Here is a 23983-nt window from a genome sequence, read left to right on the forward strand (position 1 = left end):
TAGTCATTTCAGGTGGATTAGAACAGGTTTAGGTTTAGGGTGGGCGTTGGCCGTATTTGAATTTTTCAGATGTAATCCTGGATAGGACCCTGTCATTGAACGTCGCGTGAAAGTGGAACTTAATGAAGGCCTAAGTACTTCTTCGTAGTTTTTAGTTTTCGGATTTGAAAGATCGTCGGTTACAGTGGCCTGCTTACTGAGCAGAAAAACGCGTACAGGTCCTTACATATCAAAGAGATTTATGGTAAAATCGCTTGTGTATCGTGTATTTTGCGAAACTCGTTGTTGTCGTTGGTTCCGGGTTTGAATGGATACACAAATTTGAGCAACGGTATTATGTGATATGAGGGGTTCGGTGGCCTTAGAGCAACCGTTTTTGCTTACTGAGCAGAACATCATGAGTCTAATCTCAGGCCCATCCACATTCAAGATTCGTCAATCATTTTATTTGTTAATATGACTACATGGTAATAACAGCAACTCGGTGATTAAAAATGTGCTCGTCTGCCTAGTGGCAAACGTTTTTGCTTACTGAGCAGAAGACCGTGGGTTTAGTCCCAAGCTCCTTCGCGTTATATGATCGTTAGGACATCAATTCAGCTTATCGTTTACCAAAACGAACCCTGCTGCAAACCCAACCCGGGAAGCAGCTAAAACTTCAACGGGTTCCGGTCCAGATGGCGTCGTTAGTCCTCAAACACTGCCTGACTGCTCTCGCGACACCTCTAGCCAACGTTTTCAATCTCTCCTTGATGTCTGGGGTTTTCCCAGCTTGCTGGAAAGAGTCATTCGTGTTTCCAATCCACAAGAAAGGCTGCAAAAGGACTTTTAGAGTTGATTATACTCGATAAATTGGTTCTAAGTTTTGCACACTGTATCTCGACGGATCAGCATGGCTTCATGCTTAACCGTTCCACGACGACCAATTTAGTTACGTTCACTTCGTTCATCATTCGTGAAGTAGAACGTGGCCATCAAGTAGATGCGATCTACACATAGGGTAAATGTTGGCTTCGGCACCCATTGACTGTTTTCGGCAACCAAAATTTAAACGTTAATTTCACTATGTTTTCCCATCAACACACTTCCCTGAATGTGTCCAAACGATTGTTTAGCCTTTCAGCTTCAATCTGATTATATTTGAACGATCGAGCAATCCAGTAATGCTACATTTTTCTTCAAATAAAGCATACCCACTACAAAATGGGGTTGATTTCGAGTTGCCAATAATAGAACAGCTGGTTAACACGCAGTTCTAATGGGAAGGTTGCCGAAGAAAAAGAGGCTGCCGACAATAGTCACACTCACCTGAGAAGTTTGGAGCGTTGTAAAAACACTTTCAAAACGTTTTGAAAAATTCTGTCGATTGGAATGGATAGAAAAGCAAGCAGCAGATGAATGTAAGCAAACAGACACATCATATATGTGCGTGACGCGGAGAAAATGCTAGTAGAAGTGCAGACGCTGCTTAGATTGACGAGAATACGTAAATTCCCCTACCTCTCCGCAGAATTTGACAAAATGAACCATGACATTGCGTTGGCTAAATACGACAGGATAGGTGTTCTCGATGGCCTGCGTACTTGGCTCTACTCCTACCTGGCAAGATTGGAGACTATGTTTCTTCATCCTTCCCAATGACATCCGGCGTTCCCCAAGGTAGCCATCTTGGGCCATTTCTGTTTCTGCTCTACATGAATGACGTCAATACCATCCTGAAATGCCTTAAACTATCGTATGCGGACGACTTGAAACTCTACTTCGTGATAAAAGAACCTAGTGATGCCATTTTTTTGCAGCAACAATTGGAAGTCTTCGCTGTTTGGTGTCGTATTAATCGCATGTCACTGAATGTCTCCAAATGCTTTGTAATTTCCAAGCGTTCGCTTCTTCACCATGACTACACCCTGACGGGCATAACGTTGAAACGTGAATCGACTATCAAGGATCTGGGAATACTGATCGAATCCAAGCTCAGCTTCAAGGATCATGTTGCATATGTAGTATCCAAAGCTTCCTCACAACTCGGGTTCATATTTCGCTTCGACAAAAAATTCAAAGATGTATACTGCCTAGACGCACTATACTGTTCGTTGGTGCGACCTATTTTGGAACTGAATTGAAAATTACTGATCTAAAAATTGCACAGTTCTGGTGAATGAAGGGGCAAGCTTTATTGAACAGAAAAACTTCAACGTTTTGGTGAATGGACGGACAAATTAAACTTGATTTTCGAGAAGAACCTAAAGGTTATTGAATTCTGAGGACAGTTACAAAAGAAAAAATTTCTAAGGATGATTTCATGAAAATTCTGCGAATAATTTCTAATGAATCCTGCAGATAGTTCCAAGATAATTTCGAAAAGAATACCGAGAGAATCAAATTTTGATTGAAATTCTAAAGGGATGTTGAGGGAAATTTCAAGGGAATTCCGAGGATAATTTCTAGCTAATTCTGGGAAGAATTAATGGAGAATACAGAGGAAATTCTTCTGAAAATTTAGGGGAATTTCAGTTTCAAAGTGTTCTGAGAAAAAAAAGTTCTTAAATATTCCGAGAAGAACCTCAAATATATTGAATTCTTAGGACAGTTCCAAAATATTTCTGGGTAGAATTCAAAGAAAATTCTTCGGATAATTTCTAGTGCATCCTGCTGATAGTTCCAAGATAAGCTCGAAAAGAATACCGAGAAAATCAAATTTTGAGTGAAATTCCAAAGGGATTTTAAGCAAAATTTCTAGCTAATTCCGGGAAAAAATTCTGAAACTCTAAAGGAATTTGAGTTCCAAGGTGTTCTGAGAAAAAATCATGAAGAGTTTTAAGCATAATTCCAGTGACCTTCTGAGAAGAATATCAAAAGAGCTCTTAGAAGAGTTCTAAAAAAATCCGCGAGGAACCTCAAGGATATTGAATTCCAAACAGTTCCAAAGGATTTATGGGGAGTATTCCAAGGAAACACTGCGAACAATTTCTAGTGAATCCTGCAGATCTTCTTCTTCTTCTTCTTCTTGTTCGCATTTCAAGCTTATTGCTTAGCGCATATTAGCTTATTGCGTGCTCTCAACTTAGTGTTCTAAATGCGCTTCCACAGTTATTAATTGAGAGCTTTCGATGCCAATGCCAATTGTATATTGTGTGGCAAGCACAATGATACTCCTGCAGATAGTTCCAACATAATTTCGAAAAGAATACCGAGAAATTAAATTTTGAGTGAAATTCTAAAGGGTTTTGAGGAAAATTTAAAGAGCGTACCGATTATTTCTAGCTCATTCCGAGAAAAACCCCTGGATAACACTGAGGAAATTCTTCTGAAACTCCAAGGGAATTTTAGAAAATCAAGAAGAGTTCTAAAAATAATTCCAGAGGACTTCTGAGAAAAAGCTCATAGAGATCTAAAAATTTCGAAAAGAACCTCAAGGAATTCTGAGGATGGACTTTTTCGCAACTGTACAAAGTCTAAAGACAGCTTTTGGTTTCCCTAATTGAAATTTGGGTATTAGTTTGCCACTGAACTTTGGTCTATTGTTGTGTTCCTAAAAAAATGTCTAAGAATCTTCTCTGAAAATTTAAAGTAATTTGTTACCGTGGTTTTTACAGCTGTTTATGTGCTTATGTGGTTATGTGGTTACAGCTGTTTATGTGCGTTGCAATACATTCGGGTTTGTCCTTTATATTATCTTTAAAACATGTTGAATTTCGGCATTATTTTCTGTCACCCATGCTTAACATGCTCAATCCTTCGTACAAGTCGTCATTTCGTTAACAATCATGTAATCGCTTGTCAAAATAGTTTTGTGCGCGTTTGTTCCAGTCGTTACATATTTGTTTAACCTCTTTAATGATCGTATTAGCCTTGGTATTAAGGTCAAAATTTGAAAAAAAAATTAGAACTACAATTTTCGCTGAAAATGACCAAGTTCAACGTACTCGCAACTGTAATAGTTAAGTGTAACTACAACAGCATATAAAGGCTTACAAAACCTTGAAATAGCGGCTACAAAATCGCTATATAATGGAACGTTTCATCGATATTATGCGCATACTTTGCAAAGGTGGCCAACCACTTCGTGAACATTCGGAAGGAGCGGAAAGTGTGCCACCCAGTTGGTGGCTAACTACGATCCTGTGCTGGAATAACACTTGGCGGGTGGTGCCAAAAATTGCCAGTACACAAGTAACCGTATTCAAAATGACATGATTACAGCGTTGCACAATGTAATGTTGCGGATCCTTGCGAGGAAAACCAGTGGTAATCATTACAGATGAGACGAGCGATTGTGGGCACCACGAGCAGTTGGTGATTGTCATCAGGCATATTGATAATGATCGGCCGACGGAAATATTCGTGGGTGTGAGACGGGTGTTGAAATCAGACGCGACGACCATCTTCAATGCTATTGCCGAGGTCCCAACAGCGATGTCGATTAAAGATTAAAGGCACCATAGAAAAAACAATTGCCCCTCCTTCACAAGATTCCTGTGCACGCTAGTGACTCCATACTACCAAAATGAAACCATGCGTATGGAAGCTATTCTACTGAAGTTCATCCGGTATGCTTTAAGGTATTTTCGCTGGAATGACCCTAGAAATCTTCCCAGCTATGAAAGCCGTTGTATGCTTATCAACTTAGAGATTTTGGATGCGAGACGTAACGTAGCAATGGCGAGCTTCGTCGGTGATCTTCTTCAGGGAAACATTGACTGTTCTACACTGCTGAGTAGTATCGACATCAATACCCGCCGCCATAATCTACGATCGCATACTTTCCTGAACCACCGTCTCTCACGAACCAACTACGGATGGAATGAGCCCATGCGGAGGATGTGTCGCATCTTTAACAGATGCTACAATGTATTTGACTTCAATATTTCCCGTTTTAGAAATAAGTGCAATTTCAAGAGTATATTATGTTAATTTATCTTGAATAACAGTTTACTTATTGGGGTGAATATTTTACCTGTTGACCATAACATAAGTAAATAAATTATCCTGACCATAACAGAACTGCCCTGAAGGTCTTTGACATGCGATGAGGTAAGCTTTTGTGAAATCAATGAAACCGTATTGCTATCGAAACTAACCCTTCGAGATGCGTAATGATAAAGCACGTTCCCCACCGGCAGCCGAGACATCAGTTTTGCGAGCACGTCTGAATAGTTTCCGCTAGATTCATGCATACAATAATAATCTGCCGATTGTTGCAGAACAAAACCCCCCGTCTAAATAATCACTCAGCTGTGATACGTTACCGAACGTAAACCTTGAAAATTTCCTCCACGTTTCGTTCATTCAAAGTCAACCACGTGTAGGCACTCATACGCAGAACTTCCTTTCATTCGTGAAAAAAAAATGCCACTGCGTAAATGACATGAATCCTTTCGCATTTTCACAAGACAAAAACCGACCGTGATGAAGAGGTCTTTCTGGTGCCCTTCAATGGCGACGGCGTCTAGATATAAGGATATCCAACATACATACACCCACGCCATCTCCCGCCATCCGTCCTGCCTTGAGGAAAGAGCAGAAAATCGATATTCTCATCGCGTCGACTCAACTGGTACTGGGAGGAAAAATTTAACGTCTTCTTTTTCAACATACGACTTTTCATCCGCCCTCACTTTTGGCAACGGAGGGGGAGCCAGCTGTAGCGCGCACGGTATGAGTTATTAGCAGTCATTTATCTGTCTGTTGGAAATTGTAATGCGTCTTGCCAGTGAAATATTTATGACATTTTTTTTTTCCACTCGCAAACAATTCTCTCCTCCTTGGGCGCGCGTGAGGGAATTTTATTTGACAATTAACAAGCGAAATTAGCCACTTCATCCCAAGAGCATAGCGGCACGAAAAAGGCGCAATCCACTTCTTGTTCAACAGCAGCAGGAACAACAACATTCAGCAGCGAACTCGGAAAAGCGGAAAGAATGGGAAAATCAGCCCGAAAAGAAAGTTTAATTAAAACAAAAGCCGAAAGCCGTCTTGAGAAAGCGCCTCCGCCAAGCGATGGCATTCGCCGGCAGGAAAATGCTACTTTTCCGCTTTTGCTTTCCTTCATTTGGTAGCACAGCTTTCCGTTCGCTACGCTCTGGTGTGGAGCGCAATGCACCATTTCCACTTCCACGGGATTCGTTACTTACCTACTTAGTGCGGTACAGTTGTGAGGACTGTGTTTTTTTTCTGGGACCCCGGCCACACCAGTCCGATGGCCATCGTCGTCGTCATCCGGAAAAGCGTGATTTTCTGCGGGAAAAAGTTTTCCCTATTTAACATTTCGCTGGAAAGAGAGAGAGAGAGGCGGGGGTGCCTCTTTTCTTTGTTTTTTTTTCTTCTCCGTCGTCTCTGTTCCCGTGTTTAGGAATGGTACTCTCGAATGCGCTTCTCAGGATTTCTAACGATCCACCACGCGATGTCGGTGGAACGGTGCGACCGGAAACAAAAGCAATCACACCTTCTTTGGTTTCGAGGGGTGGCTGGGGTGTTGAATGGGGTGACGGTTCATTGCGACAGTTGTTGGAGGATAAATGCAACTATGGGAGAACTCGTGGAAAAACTTGTTACTAGTTGACACTACATTAAGATCCGGATTGTCGTTGCTTCGTGTCCGATAAGCTTGCAGATGTCAGGAAAGAACGGAATGTGTTGTGAATCCCCAGTGACTTATCGTATTCTACTTTCAAATTTAGATGCAGCTGGGAATAAGAAAGAAGTTCGCTCAGTTTGCTTTAAATAAACACAAATCAAATTCAGGAACTGGAATGGTTATAACATCAACTCGATCATAACTTGTGTGGTGTGATATGAGGGGCACAGCTGTTTTTGCTTATTGAGCAGAAAATCTTGGAATCAAACCCAGTGATAGTCGCATAGCTAGCTCATCGTGTGTTTTGTGAAACTTGTCATCTTCGTCGTTGTCGTCGTCGTCGGTGCAGGGTTTAAATAGTTACAACAACAACACGATCATAGGTGGTGTTATGTGATATGAGGGACTCGGTGACCTTAGAGTGACCATTTTTGCGTACTGAGTACAACGTTCTGAAATTATAACCGTATCGAGTGCCGCAGTCGGCTCTCGAGGAAGATCTGCTGGACCAAGGCACCTGAAAGATCCCTGAAGCCGATCAAGATTTGTCAAGTAGAGGAAATGGCCTATGGATCTAAAATTGGGCCCATCGATAACAATTTCCTGGTCTTCATTTTTACATAGAACAATGCGTTGTCTGGACAACAAAATGAATATTTGTTGTTGATAGTGAAAAATCGGCTTCGAAACTTGTTTATGGGCAAAGTATTAGGGGTTCTGAAACCGAAATTAGCGATTCTTCATTCCTTTATTTAACGTCGGTTGCTGTTGCGCAATCTAGTGCCAATCACCGACGGACAACGCTTGTCATCCATTGACGGCGATTGAATGTGCAGGAAGGCAGATTCCACACCTGCGTAGGATATCGCACCCATTCAAACACACAGGGGCCGGGACCAACGGCCTTACTTCCCTTCCGAAGAAAGACGTGACCAGATATTTTTATGTTTCAGAAAAATCCCACCGACCTCGGCTGTGATTGAACCCAGACCCATTGGGGTGAGAAAACAGTCAAAATTACCACTACACCACCGGCGTCGGTCAATATTAGAGACATTAACCCTATTGTTCTGATTTTCAACTGTTCAAAAATCAAAGATAACAGCTGATCGTAGATTCCAGCAAAGTTCTCTGAATATGATGATTATGAGCGGTGCCGTTGGTGTAGCAGTAAGCGTGACTGCTTCTCACTCCAAAGAGCCTGGGTTCAATCCCAGTCGGTGCCGTCGGGATTTTCTGAGGAATAAATCTCTGATCACGCCTTCTTTCGGAAGGGAAGTAAAACCGTTGGTCCCCGGTTCATGAGTTGATGGGTCAATAGGTAGGGTCCAGGTGTGGGGGCTGCCTCCCTGGCGTCGGTATCATTGGCACTCAGTACGAAAAACAAATCAAGAAAAGAAAAGTATTATTTTGAAGAGCTCCAACTATTCAAAATGATAAATGATTTCTTTCAGATATTCTCTGAACTTCTGCTTGGAAGTTCTTTGAACTTCTCGTTGGGAGTTCTCTGAACTTCTCCTCGGCAGTTTTCTTCCGACGTGAAGTTCGGACAAATTCCGAGGAGTAGTTCAGAGAGCTTTCGACTAGAAGTTCAGCGAAAAATAGAGTTCAGTGATCTTTTGATCCTCTCCACGAAAGTTCTCTGAATTTCCCCTTGAACGTTCTCTGAACTTCTCCTTGAAAGATCTCTGATCTTTTCGTCAGAATTTCTCTAAACATCTTGTTTGATGTTCAATGAACTTCTCCTTGACAGTTCTCTGAATTTTTGCCGGAAGTTATCTGAACTAATCGTCGGAAGTTCTCTGAACCTATCCTTAAAAATTCTCTGAACTTCTCAGAAGTTTAAAACCTATCACAAATTTTGTTACCCTATCAGAAGTTCTCGGAACCTATTCTCACGGAACCTCCGACAAGTTTAAAGAACTTAGAACAAGTTCACGGAATTTCCGAGAGGCTCACGGAATTTCCGACATGTTCCGACGAGAACTTCATGTAACTACCGACGAGAAGTTCAGAGAGCTTCCGAGGAGAAGTTCAGAGAGCTTCCGAGGAGAAGTTCAGAGAACTTACGAAGAGAAGTGCATACAACTTCCGTCAGGACATTCTGAGGACTTCCAAGAATAGGTTAGAAGACATTTCGACGACGAGCTCAAAGAAAATCCGAAGAGAAGTTCAGATAATTTTCGACTAGATGTTCAGAGATCTTCCGACTAGAAGTGCAGATAACTTCTCTGAGATTCTTTTCGAAAGTTCGCTGAACTTCTCGTCGAAAACTCTCTGAACTGCTCGTCGGAACTTCTCTAAACCTCGCCTCGGATGTTCTCTGAATTTGTCGTCCGAAGTTCTGCGAACTTTTTATCGGAATTTCCCAGAGATTCTCCTCAGAAGTTCTTTAAACTTCTCGTGGCAAACTCTCTGAACTACTCGTTGGAACTTCTCTGAACCTTAAAATGGAATTGGAATTTCTTTGAGATTCTCTTCGGAAGTTCGCTGAACTTCTTGTTGAAAACTCTCTGAACTACACGTCGGAACTTTTCTGAACCTCGCCTCAGATGTTCCCTGAAATGTTTGTCCGAAGTTCTTTGAACTTTTCATCGGAATTTCCCAGAGATTCTCTTCAGAAGTTCTTTGAACTTCTCGTCGGACATCCTCTGAACTACTCGTTGGAACTTCTCTGAACCTGGAAATGGAATTGGAATTTCTCTGAGATTCTCTTCGGAAGTCCGCTGAACTTCTTGTTGAAAACTCTCTGAACTACACATTGGAACTTCTCTGAACTTCGCCACAGATGTTCCCTGAAATGTGTGTCCGAAGTTCTTTGAACTTTTCATCGGAATTTCCCAGAGATTCTCATCAGAAGCTCTCTGAACTACTCGTCGGAACTTCTCTGAATTACTCGTCGGACCTTCTCTGAACTTGGAAATTCATATAACTACCGACGAGAAGTTCAGAGAGCTTCTGAGGAGAAGTTCAGAGAACTTACGAAGATAAGTGCATACAACTTCCGTCAGGACATTCTCAGGACTTCCAAGAATAGGTTAGGAGACATTTCGACGACAAGCTCAAAGAAAATCCGAAGAGAAGTTCAGAGAATTTTCGACTAGATGTTCAGAGATCGTCCGACTAGAAGTGCAGATAACTTATGTGAGATTCTCGTCGAAAGTTCGCTGAACTTCTCGTCGAAAACTCTCTGGACTACTCGTCGGAACTTCTCTGAACCTCGCCTCGGATGTTCTCTGAATTTGTCGTCCGAAGTTGTGCGAACTTTTTATCGGAATTTCCCATAGATTCTCCTCAGAATTTCTCAGAACTTCTTGTGGCAAACTCTCTGAACTACTCGTCAGAACTTCTCTGAACCTGAAAATGGAATTTCTCTGAGATTTTCTTCGGAAATTCGCTGAACTTCTTGTTGAAAACTCTCTGAACTACACGTCAGAACTTTTCTGAACCTCGCCTCAGATGTTCCCTTAAATGTTTGTCCGAAGTTCTTTGAACTTTTCATCGGAATTTCCCAGAGATTCTCTTCAGAAGTTCTCTGAACTACTCGTTGGAACTTCTCTGAACCTGGACATGGAATTGGAATTTCTTTGAGATTCTCTTTGGAAGTTCGCTGAACTTCTCGTCTAAAATTCTCTGAACTACTCGTCGGAACTTCTCTGAACTTCGCCTCGGATGCTATCTGAAATTTTCGTCTGAAGTTCTTTGAACTTTTCATCAGATTTTTCAAAAATTTTCCTCAGAAGTTCTCTGAACTTCTCGTGGCAAACTCTCTGAACTACTCGTCGGAACTTCTTTGAAACTTAAAATGGAAGTGGAATTTCTCTGAGATTCTCTTCGGAAGTTCGCTGAACTTCTCGTCAAAAACTCTCTGAACTACACGTCGGAACTTTTCTGAACTTCGCCTCGGATGCTCTCTGAAAATTTTCGTCCGAAGTTCTATGAACTTTTCATCGGAATTTCCCAGAGATTTTCTTCAGAAGTTCTTTGATCTTCTCGTCGGACTTCCTCTGAACTACTCGTTGGAACTTCTCTGAACCTGGAAATGGAATTTCTCTGAGATTCTTTTCGGAAGTTCGCTGAACTTCTTGTTGAAAACTCTCTGAACTACACGTCGGAACTTTTCTGAACCTCGCCACAGATGTTCTCTGAAATGTTTGTCCGAAGTTCTTTGAACTTTTCATCGGAATTTCCCAGAGATTCTCATCAGAAGTTCTCTGAACTACTCGGCGGAACTTCTCTGAACCTGGACATGGAACTGGAATTTCTCTGAGATTCTCTTCGGAAGTTCGCTGAACTTCTTGTTGAAAACTCTTTGAACTACATGTCGGAACTTTTCTGAACCTCGCCTCAGATGTTCCCTGAAATGTTTGTCCGAAGTTCTTTGAACTTTTCATCGGAATTTCCCAGAGAGATTCTCTTCAGAAGTTCTCTGAACTTCTCGTCAAAAATTCTCTGAACTTCTCGTCGGACCTTCTCTGAACCTGGAAATGGAATTTCTCTTAAATTCTCTTCGGAAGTTCGCTGAACTTCTTGTCGAAAACTCTCTGAACTACTCGTCGGAACGTCTCTGAACCTCGCCTTGGATGTTCTCTGAATTTTTCGTCCGAAATTCTTTGAACTTTTCATCGGAATTTCCCAGAGATTCTCTTCAGAAGTTCTCTGAACTACTCGTTGGAACTTCTCTGAACCTGTAAATGGAATTGGAATTTCTCTGAGATTCTATTCGGAAGTTCGCTGAACTTCTCGTCTAAAATTCTCTGAACTACTCGTTGGAACTTCTCTGAACTTCGCCTCTGATGCTCTCTGAAATTTTCGTCCGAAGTTCTTTGAACTTTTCATCGGATTTTTCAAAGATTTTCTTCAGAAGTTCTCTGAACTTCTCATCGAAAATTCTCTGAACTACTCGTCGGACCTTCTCTGAACCTGGAAATGCAATTTCTCTGAGATTCTCTTCGGAATCGGTGTAGGGGCTCCAAACTACCGCCGCCGTCTCCAGGATGGAGCGTACAAGCGCATAATAAAGAGATCTCAAACAATACGGGTCACGAAACTCCTTTCCAACTCTCATGATGAAACCAATGTTTTTGTTCGCTTTAGCAATAATACTATTGTAGTGGTTATGGAATGAGAGTCCTGTGTCCAACAGAACTCCAAGATCCTTCACAACTGTCACACGCTGAACTTGCTGGCAATTTATGGAATAAAGATATTCTATAGTGCTCTTCTTTCGGCTGAAACTGATTACAGAGCACACACCATTCATAAAACGTGTCAATCAATTTCTGCATCTTAATGCAGTCATCAACTGTACGAACCTCAAGGTATATTTTAAGGTCATCAGCGTACACGATTTTGCATCCTGGAGGAAGTAATAAGCACACATCGTTGAAATAAAGCGAAAAGAGTAACGGCCCGACGTTGCTGCCCTGAGGGACACCTGATGTACAGTGGAAGACTCGCGACTCAGCGTTTCCCAATTTCACAGAAAGTGAGCGATTTGCTAGGAACGATTCTAACCTGCACACAAAAGCATCGGAAGCACCTAAGTGCCTTAGTTTAGCCAACAATATAGCATGATCAACACGGTCAAATGCTGCTTTGATGTCCGTGTACACCGTATCGACTTGTGCTCCTTTCTCCATGTGTTGCAGACAAAAGGAACAGAACTCCACTAGATTTGTGTTAATCGACCGTCCAGGGAAGAAGCCGTGCTGATCAGTTGAGATATATTGCGCAACACTACGCTGCAATAAGCCTCCAATTAAAATCTCAAAGAGCTTTGAGCCAGCACAAAGCGAGGTGATGCCACGATAGTTCGTAACATCTGCTCTGTTTCCTTTTTTGAACACGGGAAAGATGAATGTCTTCTTCCAGCATTCGGGAAAAGTTTCCTGACGAAGCGACTGATTGATGATCATCTGTAACGGTTTTGATAGCGAAGTAGCACAATTCTTCAGAACAATCGAGGGTATTCCATCTGGACAAGGAGACACTGACGATTTCAACTGTTTCATAGCATCTTCAACTTCGTTTTGTGTGAAGCTAGTTATGGTTATATCACAAACGTTCTCAGGAACGAATTGCGAGGCTTTCTGGACCTCTTGAGCTGATGCCCTGCCAGAGGCGAAAACATCAGAGAACTGCTGAGCGAAGAGGTTACAAATATCTTCAGGTGTGCTGGCTGAATGGTCACCTTGAACCATTTGCGCTGGAAGACCACTTTCTTTACGTTTATCGTTGGCGGAAGACCAGAAACGTTTTGGATTTTGTTTCAGCTCATTTTGCTTACGCAAAATATATGTCGAATATAGATGACGGTTATAGTTTCTATACCGGTTGCTGGCTTTAGAAAAGTTGCGTTTGGTGATCACATCTCGCGCACGAGAGTATTTCTTCAAAGCAGCAGAACGCTTGCATTTAAGCCGTTGAAGCCGTGCATTTGACCAAACTGGCCTAAGCTTTGGTCTGGGTCGAGGGACATATTCACGAAGAAATGATGTCAGTGTTTAGTTGAAAAGTGAAACAGCCACATTCACGTCAGCAACATCCAGAAATGACCAATCTGTGGTCCGTAAAGCATCACTCAAGCCAGCATAATCAGCACGATAGAAGTAGAACTCCCTTTCCTCAGGTATGTCACTGTACCGACCCAGAGGCGGACAGCCAAGGTTGACCAAAACTGGAGGATGGAACGGGTCAGCATCAATAAGAGCTTCAGGTGTTTCAATTACATCACAGTGTTTAACTGCATCGGAATTAGCAAATATCAAGTCCAAGGTTCGGTTCAGGTAATTCACAGTAGGGTTTATCTGCTTCATGTCGAGTAACGCCATTCCATCCACGAGTGAAGCACTTGCAGCAGTAAACGTAGAGCCCACAGAGGCAATGTAATCCTGTCCAGTAGCTGACGGCGTCCAACAAAGGCCAGGCTGGTTGTAATCGCCAAACAGCAGGTGAAAGTCTTGATGTTGCAGTTTCTCAGACATGGCTAACGCGGATCCGATATGTTTATCAATGTAGGCCGCAGATGTAGAATAATCAGGAGGGATGTATACGACACCTAGGCAGATTGTCCGAGAGCCTCCATTCACATTAGCCCAGAGCTGTTCTGTGCCGCTGTCATCTTCGATAACAGATTTTGATGAACTGTACCGTTTTGAGATAGCAATCAACACACCACCACCTCTCTCACGGTCATTGCGGTACACATTGTATCCATTTCCGAACAGCTGCGATGAATGAAACTGATCGTTTAACCAAGTCTCGGTGAAAATCAGAACGTCCATTACCGGATCGCAAACCGAGGTAAAGAGGCTATCGACTTTAGTACGAAGACCTCTGACGTTCTGATAATATATGCTGAGGTAGTCGACATCCGAGCAGTTCTGGAATACGGAGTTACTTGAGTGGCGTGCGGTATCACAGGCTTCGGTAGCACATATACTATGTAATTTACCTGGCGAAGCAGGGTTCCCAACTGCTTTTGAAGATATGTCTACATCATCGGTAATCTCGGCAATGGAACTAACATTCATTGTAATAAATTTTTGGTTTGCTTCACGTGAAACAGAGAAAAGCGAAATGAAACGTTGCAACAATTCCACAGCATAGTTAGAAAAGATTATCAGTTTGATTTTTCGATCATCTTTACCATATTCGAGATAAATGGGTTCAAACACTAGTTTAAAAAAAAAAACAAAAATGGCGGACACGTGACCTCAGACCTTAAACCCCTACTCTCCACTCTGTCCGACATGAATTTCACATTATTTTTTTTTATTGTTTGAGAAATCCATTGCAAACGAAATACCGAAGACGGAATACGAGGTGGTTCTTGGATTATCGATTGATAACAGCGAGTGAGGTACTAGTACTAGCCGTCTTTGATTGGCCGAATGATTCTTTGAAATGCATTTGTAGTGACAAGTTCTACTATTTACCGCATGTACGTTTGCTGATCCATACGAATATCGATTTTGGGTACCTTTCCGGGAGAAGGCTGCGCATCGTCCTCCTGAATAATCCCAAACTGGATATATATTAATATAGAATACTTTCGATACTTTAGTGCTATTAATCTCCCTATCAAAATTCACAAATATAGATTATTAGCTGTCTATTTTACGATGGGTTAGCTGAAAATTCAACTGGATTTTACCTTAGAAAAAGCGCAATCCAGGAATGTTCCAAAAAATTTTGGAAACTAGGGAGGTTTTCAGGAACGTTTCATAAATATCAAGAAAATTATTGGAACTTAAGAGAACTTCCGAAAACTTCTTGAAAATTTTAGGAACATTAGGAAAGTTTAGAGATTTTACAGGAAGTTCCATGACGAAGTATTGTGTACTTCAGGAAAATTGGGGATGCTTAAAGCTAGATCAAAGAACTACAAGGCAAATGATGAATTAACTTCAGGAAAATTACGGGAAATTTTAAAGAGCTTAAAGTAGGGTGGTTTCTCCGTATTTTCGGTATTGGCTGTATTTTTGTTTTAATATCAAAATTAAAAAGTCATAAACATACAAATGCGGTTATTATAAAAAAGTTAAATACGTAATTTTAATCTGTTTTGCTTCGAATTCGGGAGCTAACGGACTTCTATACCGACCCGAATACCGAAGTTTCCGAATTCCGGATTCCAAATTTGGGGCAATACAGATGAAATATATGTTTTAATTTGATTGGAAATACGAATAATCATTACAAAAATGTCCCATTGTGCCATGTCTGTAGAAAAAAAAAATTACGTCATTAAGTGGAGCGAAATTGTTTTAATTTATTATGCAAATTTACCCCCCCGCATTTGCAAGTGCCTAACTTTGCACTTTCCCATAACACCTCCCCTGCAAGTCACCTCCAAAATGCCCTGCAAAAAATACGTAAAGAATAACCGGAATCTTATTCTTCCACACCGTCGTCCCATCGGTTTGTCGCCGTCGCCATCGTCTTCGTTTCGTTCGTTCGTCCGTTCGTTCCTGAGAGGAAAACTCGCGTGGTTGCACCACGCTATTGGAATTTCCACTTCACCCTTTCCGTTTCACCAACACAAAAAAAAATGACTTAATGCTAACGATCTGCCTAAATATATTTCAAATGTGTTTTTCCATTTTTCCCCCCTTTCTTTCCGACAGCTGCAAAACGAAAGACTGAGACATTTTCAAATGAACGGCGGTGGACCGCAGCCAAGTTTCGAAGAAACCATCCAGAGGGTGAGTCCTTTCGCGAGTGAGAAGAAGAAGAAGGAAAAAACTGCAGTACTTCCGCCCGCGGTCGCGGTCGAGAGGCACTTTTCGGACAGAAATTTGTTATGTGCATAAATATTTTCCACCAAGCCGAACTTTCCGCCGGCTCACTGACTGCTTTCGGACCTCGGACGTTTCTTCATCTTCGGATGGAAGATGGATGAAGGCATTGCCGGTGGTGCCGGTGGAAAAGAAGGTGGTGGAGCTTCTCGAGTGCCTTAAATTGTTTCACTTTTTGCCAGTGTTTTAGTTTTAATTATTTTCCACTCGTTTCATTCAATTGCCAGAACAAGAAAATGGTGCCGGCGGTTGGGCGGAAAAAGAAAACTTCCGACGCCTGTTTTTCCATCGCATCCATTCTGTGGTGTGACTGGCCAGCCGTTTAGGGCTACTTTCTTTTTCCGCTCTTGATCTGTGTAGTTATGCATAGGAACAAAAAGAATAATTTGTGTTTTTTTCACTTGGTTTATTCATTTTTTTTATTTCTTATTTTCATATTTTTTTCCGGTGTGGTCTGATAAAAATTCTACCATGGGTATGCAGCTGAAAATTCAAGAAGCACTTAGGAAAAAGGAAAAGTTTCAGCGGGAGCACGAAGAGGTAAGTGGAGATGCTACTGGATGTCCATTTGGTGTGTCGTTTGTTTTTTTTTTTTTTTGGTTTTCAGTTTTTCAGATTTCTTTATCTTTGTTGGTGATGAGAGAACGTGTTTTCCCTGTTGGTTTTCCCGCAACCCCATGAAATCCTGCATCTCTTTTTTCTTTGCAATGCCGTTTATCAAATCTCACTTTTGTTGGAATAAATAATAATGATTTGGGGGGAATATTCATACGATGGTGCACAGCAAGAAGCTCGTGTCAGAGTATGGGTTTTACAATTGTTTTTGTACTTGATTGTGGTTTTAAATAATTCCTCTTCAAGATCGTGGATCATATCTTTTTTACACTTTATTTGCTTCAAATTTAAAATAAATTACATCTCATTTTATCCTAGGTGCTCCAGCTACTACAGTAACTTACCAGCATTAATTGTTATGATCTATATCTTAGCGTTTTTACATTGTTCTTGCCTTGGCAATTCAGTATTTTAAACAGGTTTTCTATACCTGCATGCCAGTATAACAATAGACTTCTTAAAACTAAAAACTAAAACTAAATCTTATCGAAGTGTACAAGGAATTGATCGTTGCAATTGAAGATTGCAGCGATTTTTGCCTGAAATTATTAATTATTTTGTTGGACAATTGTTCTAAAGTCTCAACATTCGAAATTTTATGTATTTTGGTTAGACTGTACCAGGGAGCCAACTTGAAAATCATCTTCAAAATTTGAAGTGCTTTTTTCCTGGTAGTGCAACAAGTAGACCATATTGACCATAAGTTTATTCGTCAGGCAAAGTTTGGATTTCCTGTTCTTAAGAGGATACAAACATTTTATATATTTATTACATTTGGCTCGAATGCCCTCAATGTGATCTTTAAAAGTTAATCTTTGGTCAAGTAATTAATTAATTTGTCTTTATTAGGGAGGCTTTCAGCCTGGGGCTTCACACCTGGACCCTACCTATCGACCCATCAACTCATGAACCGGGGACCAACGGCTTTACTTCCCATCCGAAGGAAGGCGTGATCAGAGATGTTATGCCTCAGAACATCCCGGCGGCGCCGACTGGGATTGAACCCAGGCCTGCTGGGGTGAGAGGAATCGCGCTTACCACTACACCACCGGCGCCGTTCACTATTGGATAATAAATAATATATTATATGCTGGTTCACTTGCTCAACCAACTCAACTAACTAGCATGAATTTCAGAGGCTCCTAAAATCTCATGCTAGTAGATGCTGACGCCCTGTTTACATTATGCTGACTATTTATAAGTACAGCTTTAGTTCACTAGCATCAGCACACCAGCACAAATGTAAGCACCCAAATAGCGGTGGGTGAACAGAACTTCTCACCATTCATGTAGGGTAGAACAGCCCGAAATGCACCCGGGCCAAACGCCCGATTTGATTTATTATAGCTATTCCACTCTTAATTTTGCCGAAATGCTAGTTCAAATTCTAAACTAGCACTGTGACTTGTCAAATTTATGAATTAAAAACGGGAATGCTATGAAAAATCGCATCGAGCGATTTGCGCGAGGTGCATTTTGGGCTGTTTTCCCATAAATAAAAACAACGCGCTACCTTCTACTAGCTCCGTATCAGCCATGGTAGCTGTTTTGTTGTTGTTGGATATAAGTTATCATTATTAGATTGACTCAAATCGTGTGAAAACAATAAGCTCAATTAGTTAACATAAAGCCAAGAAATACCAGTGGGTGGACGGCAACAGAAACACGCTCTTGCGAAGTGGGTGATTTGCGTATGTTTAATAATCCTGGTAGATGATCCTTTGAGCTCATAAGATTCATAAGATTGCGTAATGCTTTTTAGCCAAAAGAAATCGAAATGAATTTCATAGATCTACCCTATAAAAACAATGTTGACAGAAAAAAAATGGAGGGTGACAGACCGGAATGGAACAATGGACATAAGCATTACGAGACCAATGCTTTGACCACTCGTCTATCAGCTCTAGTCGCGTTTAAGTTCTACCTTGTGTAACAAGATAATCTTTCATAAGTCGCCAAAAGAAAACTCCTGCGAGCAGCAAGCGTGTTTTCCGAAATCGAAAAAACTCGGCTGCGGTGTTTGCCAAAGTCAGAAACACTCGGCTTTGGTGCTTGCCGAAGATCCATATACCGGTGCAAACAATTATGCACGGGCACCGGTAAGGGAGAACAGCCCATAATGCACCCCTGGGGTAAAATGCCCACTTTTAGAAAAACAGCGATAACTTTTCCTCCGATGCATTTTCCGGGTAACGGTTTGTGATTGTTTTCAACTGGAGGTTTCACAAATAATTCTTGATCATAAAATCATGTATTGACCTACTGATTCCTTAAAAAAATTGCATTTTGTGCAAAACAGGACATAGTTGTTAAAATCATCGACTGTAAATTAAGCTTTTAACATCATATATCACAAAAAAAAAATAACAAATTTTCGTTTCGTATAATTTTTAGATATTTTACTTGATGAAACACAGTTTAACATTCTATTGAGATTTTGAGACCTTTTTTTCTGATGTAACATAAAGAAATAATCATTTGAAATACCGCTTCCCTTTGCATTATCTACTTGCAGGGGTTATGGTTTGTTTACCATGGGGTGCATTTTACCCCAATGTTGTGGTGCGTTTTGGCCATTGTTGTCGTGCGTCTTGCCCCAATGTTGTGGTGCATATTGCATCATGAATCAGGCGTTTTGCCCCGCTATCATTTTGGAAGCAATTTAAAAAATACCTTGAAAGTCATGGAAAATCATCCTTTTGTAGTTCTAAATCACTCGATCTTTGTAGAAAACATGGTAATGAACCAAACGCCATTACTTTCTTCTTGATTTTAGCTTCCATTTGCCAGCCATTGACGATTTTGCTTAAACGGTGCGTTTTGCACCATCCTACCCTACAAGTGCCTTGTTTGCTGCTTTTGGTGTTTTCTATCGAGCACTGGTACGGAGCGTACAACTCAATGCTCTTGGTGGTGTGTAAAAAAGGCAGTACGCAGAGTAGTGTTGCGTTTAGACATGCCTGGAAGAAACCGGATAATGCCAAAGTGCACAAGTTCTGTAAGACCATATTAGGTCTGAAGCAAGGTGAAGTGCTAAGGCCTGCACTCGAAAAAAAATGCACCAGACAAAAGTGTTTGCCAAAAATTTATTTTAAGTCGGATTTTCTTGAAACTGTCAGGGAATGAATTAATACACATGGATTATGTTTCGGCATAATTACTTTATTCAATTTCCTTTCCATCGCTGAAAGCCCGCACCTTTCCCTTAAGACCCCTCATTACATTTTGTGCAATGGTGGAACCGACCTTTTTGGTCACTTTCATCCATTCTTTCTTCAACTCCAGCTCGTTCTTAAACACCTTGGACGATTTTCGAACTTTGGCCTTCATTGTGGCCCAAAATCTTTCCACCGGAATCTCTGGTGAATTTGGAGGGTTGGCGGTTTTTGGTACAAAAACAACGTTATTGTCTCTGTACCCATCCAACGTCGATCGCGCGTAATGGCATGATGCCAGGTCCAGCCAAAGTAATGTCTCGCCTCCGTGGGACCGCAGGAAGGGCAACAGACGCTTCTGGAGGCACTCGATGCGGTAAATTTCGCTGTTGATGGTACCCATTGTGATGCACGGTTTACTCAGTTTACCGCATTGGCAAATGGCCTGCCAGAGCATGTATTTTTTGGCGAATTTGTCCACTTTCTGCTTCCTTATGTCTTCCGGAACATCAAACCGTGATTTGGCAACGTAGAACTCCAGCCCCGGTATCTGCTTTGCGTCTGCCTTGATGTAGGTTTCGTCATCCATAACCACACACATCGGTTTCGTTAAGCACTCTCGACACAGCTTCCTTGCGCGGGATTTGGCCGCCGCGTTTTGTTGATCACGCGAGAATGGAGGCGTACCAGCCCAAGGCTGAAAGCCTCCCTAATAAAGATAAATAAATTAATTAATTAAAGGGCGAACACGAAATTATTGCGACACCGAAAATGTCATGCCAATTTTCTTATAATGTTTAGAATCAAACCAAAATTTTAGGGTAGTTTTATACATATATTTACTTCAAAAATCAAAAGAAAAGTTAATCGATGGAGTCTTGAGTGTAAAATTGAACGCATTTTCGCTTGATGCCCTCCATCAAAGTCTTTACAGTGTCATCCGGTACCAGTTTCTCAGTTTTTTTTCCATTTTCTTAACATGTCCTTCTCGTCTTTGACTGTCTTCTTGCTCTTCCGAAGTTCCCGCTTCATTATTGCCCAGTACTGCTCCACCGGGCGCAGCTCCGGACAGTTTGGCAGATTCATGTCCTTTGGAACAAAATGGACAGAATTGGTCTCATACCACTCCAGGACACTTTTAGAATAGTGGCATGATGCCAAATCTGGCCAAAATAGCGGAGCTTCATCGTGCTGCTGCAAGAACGGTAAAAGGCGCTTCTCGAGGCACTCAGATTTGTAGATCTCGCCATTTACTGTGCCCTTTGTCACGAAAGGCTCACTCCTCAGTCCGCAAGAGCAGATGGCCTGCCAAATGAGATATTTGGAGGCGAACTTCGACATTTTCTTCTTCTTAAATTTGTCGTCCACATCGAACGTGCTCTTGCCGGTGAAAAACTCCAACTTCCGGGGTTGCTTAAAATCGGCTTTTATATACGTTTCGTCGTCCATCACACAGCAGCCATATTTTGTCAGCATCTTCTCGTAGAGCTTCCGTGCCCGAGTTTTAGCCGTCGATTGTTGCCGCTCATCGCGGTTTGGGAAGTTCTGTACCTTGTATGTATGTAGTCCAGCTCTCTTCTTTGCATTCTGGACCTAGCTCTGCGACATGCCGATCTTTTTAGCCAAATCACGGCTTGAGACGTTGGGATTTGCTTTAATCATCCGCTTTACCTTTCCCTCCGTCTTTTTGTTCTCCGGTCCCGGTTTTCTTCCAGCTCCTTTGCCGTGGTCCAACGTCAACCGCTCCTGGAACCGCTTCAACACTCTGGAGACGGTTGAATGGTGAATGTTCAACATTTTTCCCAACTGCCGGTGCGACAGGTCAGGAAATTCCAGGTGTTTGGAAAGAATTTGTTCTCTCAACTCGCGTTGGTTCACCTCCATTTTCGTTGAATCGAAAAACACGACTTCGAGTTTGACAGCATGTACACAATACACATCAATGAGAAAGTGTGCAAAATTTGGTTGATTTTTACCCAATGGTAAAAAGTTGAATGTGTCGCAATAATTTCGTGTTCGCCCTTTAATTGTTGATCACGCCGGTTTGTTACCTTCCGGACCTTAAATACACGAAGCCCAGCTCGTTTCATGGTTTGCTGAACGAACCAGGCGGAACACTTTGCCTTCAGAGCCGCGTCGCGAATCGAAAGGTTCGGATTACGCTTGAAATAATCCAGCACCTTCCGGGCCTTCACAGGGTCAGCTGTCTTCTATTTTCTTTCACTTCCAGCCCGCCGCTCGGTCGTCTGGGACTTCTTAAAAAAAATTACCACCCGAAACACAGTTGTATGGGTGATTCCCAGTTGTCTTCCGATCCATCTCATGGTCGCAGTCGGATTTTCCATGACGGCACGCAAAAATTCTCCGGCGATTTTCTTCTTGTAAACAATTCACTCCAAACTAGTTATACCCAGATTTTCATCAATTTTACCCACGGACAAAAAAGTTACACACGGATAAAAATGGTGCATTTTTTTTTCGAGTACAAGCCTTACGGATCCAAAACAGTAGAACCCTCGGTGTTTCCTTCGCAACAAATTTGCGAGGAACACGACAACAAGCACGAGATTACAGTCGACGGGAAAAAGTATCCGTTGAGAATCACACTGGAGGAGGGAGCATTGGATGTGAGGCTGTACGATTTGTCCGAGGACGTGTCGGACCTAAAAATCGCCGATTTCCTAGGAAGATACGGTGACGTCATCGCAGTACGAGAGCAGCGAAATGGAATCGAAGTCGATTTTCCTGGCATCTCAACCGGTGTTCGTATGGCGAAAATGATCGTAGAAAGGAACATTGAGTCGTGGGTCACGATAGACGGGGAGATGACATAAGTGTCGTACTTCGGGCAACGTCAAACTTGCCGACACTGCCGCGAATACATCCACGTAGGAGTTACTGGCAGCGTTGCCAGGTCATTTTCAGAAAAATCAGGATCAGTTAAAATGGAAAATCTGGAAAAATCTGGAATGCTCTTAAATGTCCTGTTTCTAACATAATGCTACTGAAATCAAATTGATGTGCCAATCTCCCATAAAAATTGGTCAGCAAATAACTTGTAAGCATCAAAAAGTTAGGAAAAATATTGTGCCCATACAGTTTAAATATCCATTACACAGAATTTAAAATTTGTGTTAAATTTCGCGTAAAATACTGCAGAAAATATTTTCAAACTTTTTTTTAAAAAGTTTGAGAAGCAAACAATCAAAGCAACTTTGATGAGATGATTTTTTAACAATAGTCTATGTAGTCCTTACTATTTGATGCAGTACGAGAATATGTCTGAAATTTTTTATTAGTTCTAAATAATTCAAATATTACCCTGAGGTTGATCAGACTTAAAATTTAGTTCTTGACAACATAGAACACACAACACCTAGTAGACAAGTAGGCAATTTAAATTTTATGAATAAATTCACCTGGCTAAAGCGAGAACCAAAACCTCACATCGTGGTACTCATACACATTTTACCTAAACTACGGGTAACTCCACTATTGGCATGACCATTGCGAATAATTTTATGCCAAAGAATAATTTTATTATATAACTCAAATGAAGGTCTGAAAGCGTCATTTTTGAAGCCTTAGGATCTTGAAATGATTCTATATTCTGGAATTTATATTTTTGTCTGGGTCTCAGATCATGAATTTTTTTGTTAATCTGAATTTACTTGGAACTTTCCACAGGATATTTTCGTCATTTTATTTTCAAAGTTCCCTTTGAATCATCCTAGAATTGCATCATACTTCTTTTCTGAATTCCCCTAAAATAATCTTGATAATCTCTAAACTTTTTCATCAGCATTCTAGAAGTTCTCAGAAAAACTCTCTTGTTACGCATTATCTCTTGTGATTTCTTAGATATCATTCTACAATTCCATAATTCCCTCAAATTGGTAATAATTCCCAACAATTCGCATGATTTTGTCTCCATTTTCTCGATTAAAATTCCATCAGAATATTGTTAAAAATTTAACTCCTCAGAATGTTCATCACACTCTTTCTTAAAATTTAATTTAAATGAATCTCCCTAGAAACCTTGGACAAAATTCCATTGTGTTATTTTTACGATTCGCATCAGCATACTCATAGTATTCCTCCCACTAATTCAATTAAGTATCACAAGGAATTCACTTCATACTATACTGTCAACTATTTTCAGAATTTCCTTAAAATTATGAAATTCTAGGGCAATTCACAATTCTAAAGTAATACAGACTGCTAAGATAAATCAATATTCACAGGTACTTCAAGAAGTGCTAAGAATTATCACATGCCTTTTAAATTCTTAAAATAAATTCTCAAGATTCAAAAGCCTTGCTAATTTTCGAAAG

General features: G+C 41.1%; 1 protein-coding gene across 2 annotated transcripts in view; it reads left to right on the forward strand.

Moving 5' to 3' along the window:
• Positions 1–23983, forward strand: part of SKIP (Shal K[+] channel interacting protein) — a 791488-nt gene that overhangs the window by 656915 nt on the left and 110590 nt on the right. For both annotated transcript variants that reach the window (XM_065223860.1, XM_065223861.1), the window contains exons 7-8: positions 15709–15786; positions 16363–16419. In XM_065223860.1, coding sequence (XP_065079932.1) covers positions 15709–15786; positions 16363–16419 — 135 coding nt within the window. The remainder of the gene's footprint in view (positions 1–15708; positions 15787–16362; positions 16420–23983) is intronic.

The sequence above is a fragment of the Ochlerotatus camptorhynchus genome, unplaced genomic scaffold, assembly GCF_037179485.1.
Source record: "Ochlerotatus camptorhynchus isolate MF236.1 unplaced genomic scaffold, CSIRO-AGI_Acam_v1.1 ptg000200l, whole genome shotgun sequence".
Classification (NCBI taxonomy): domain Eukaryota; kingdom Metazoa; phylum Arthropoda; class Insecta; order Diptera; family Culicidae; genus Ochlerotatus; species Ochlerotatus camptorhynchus.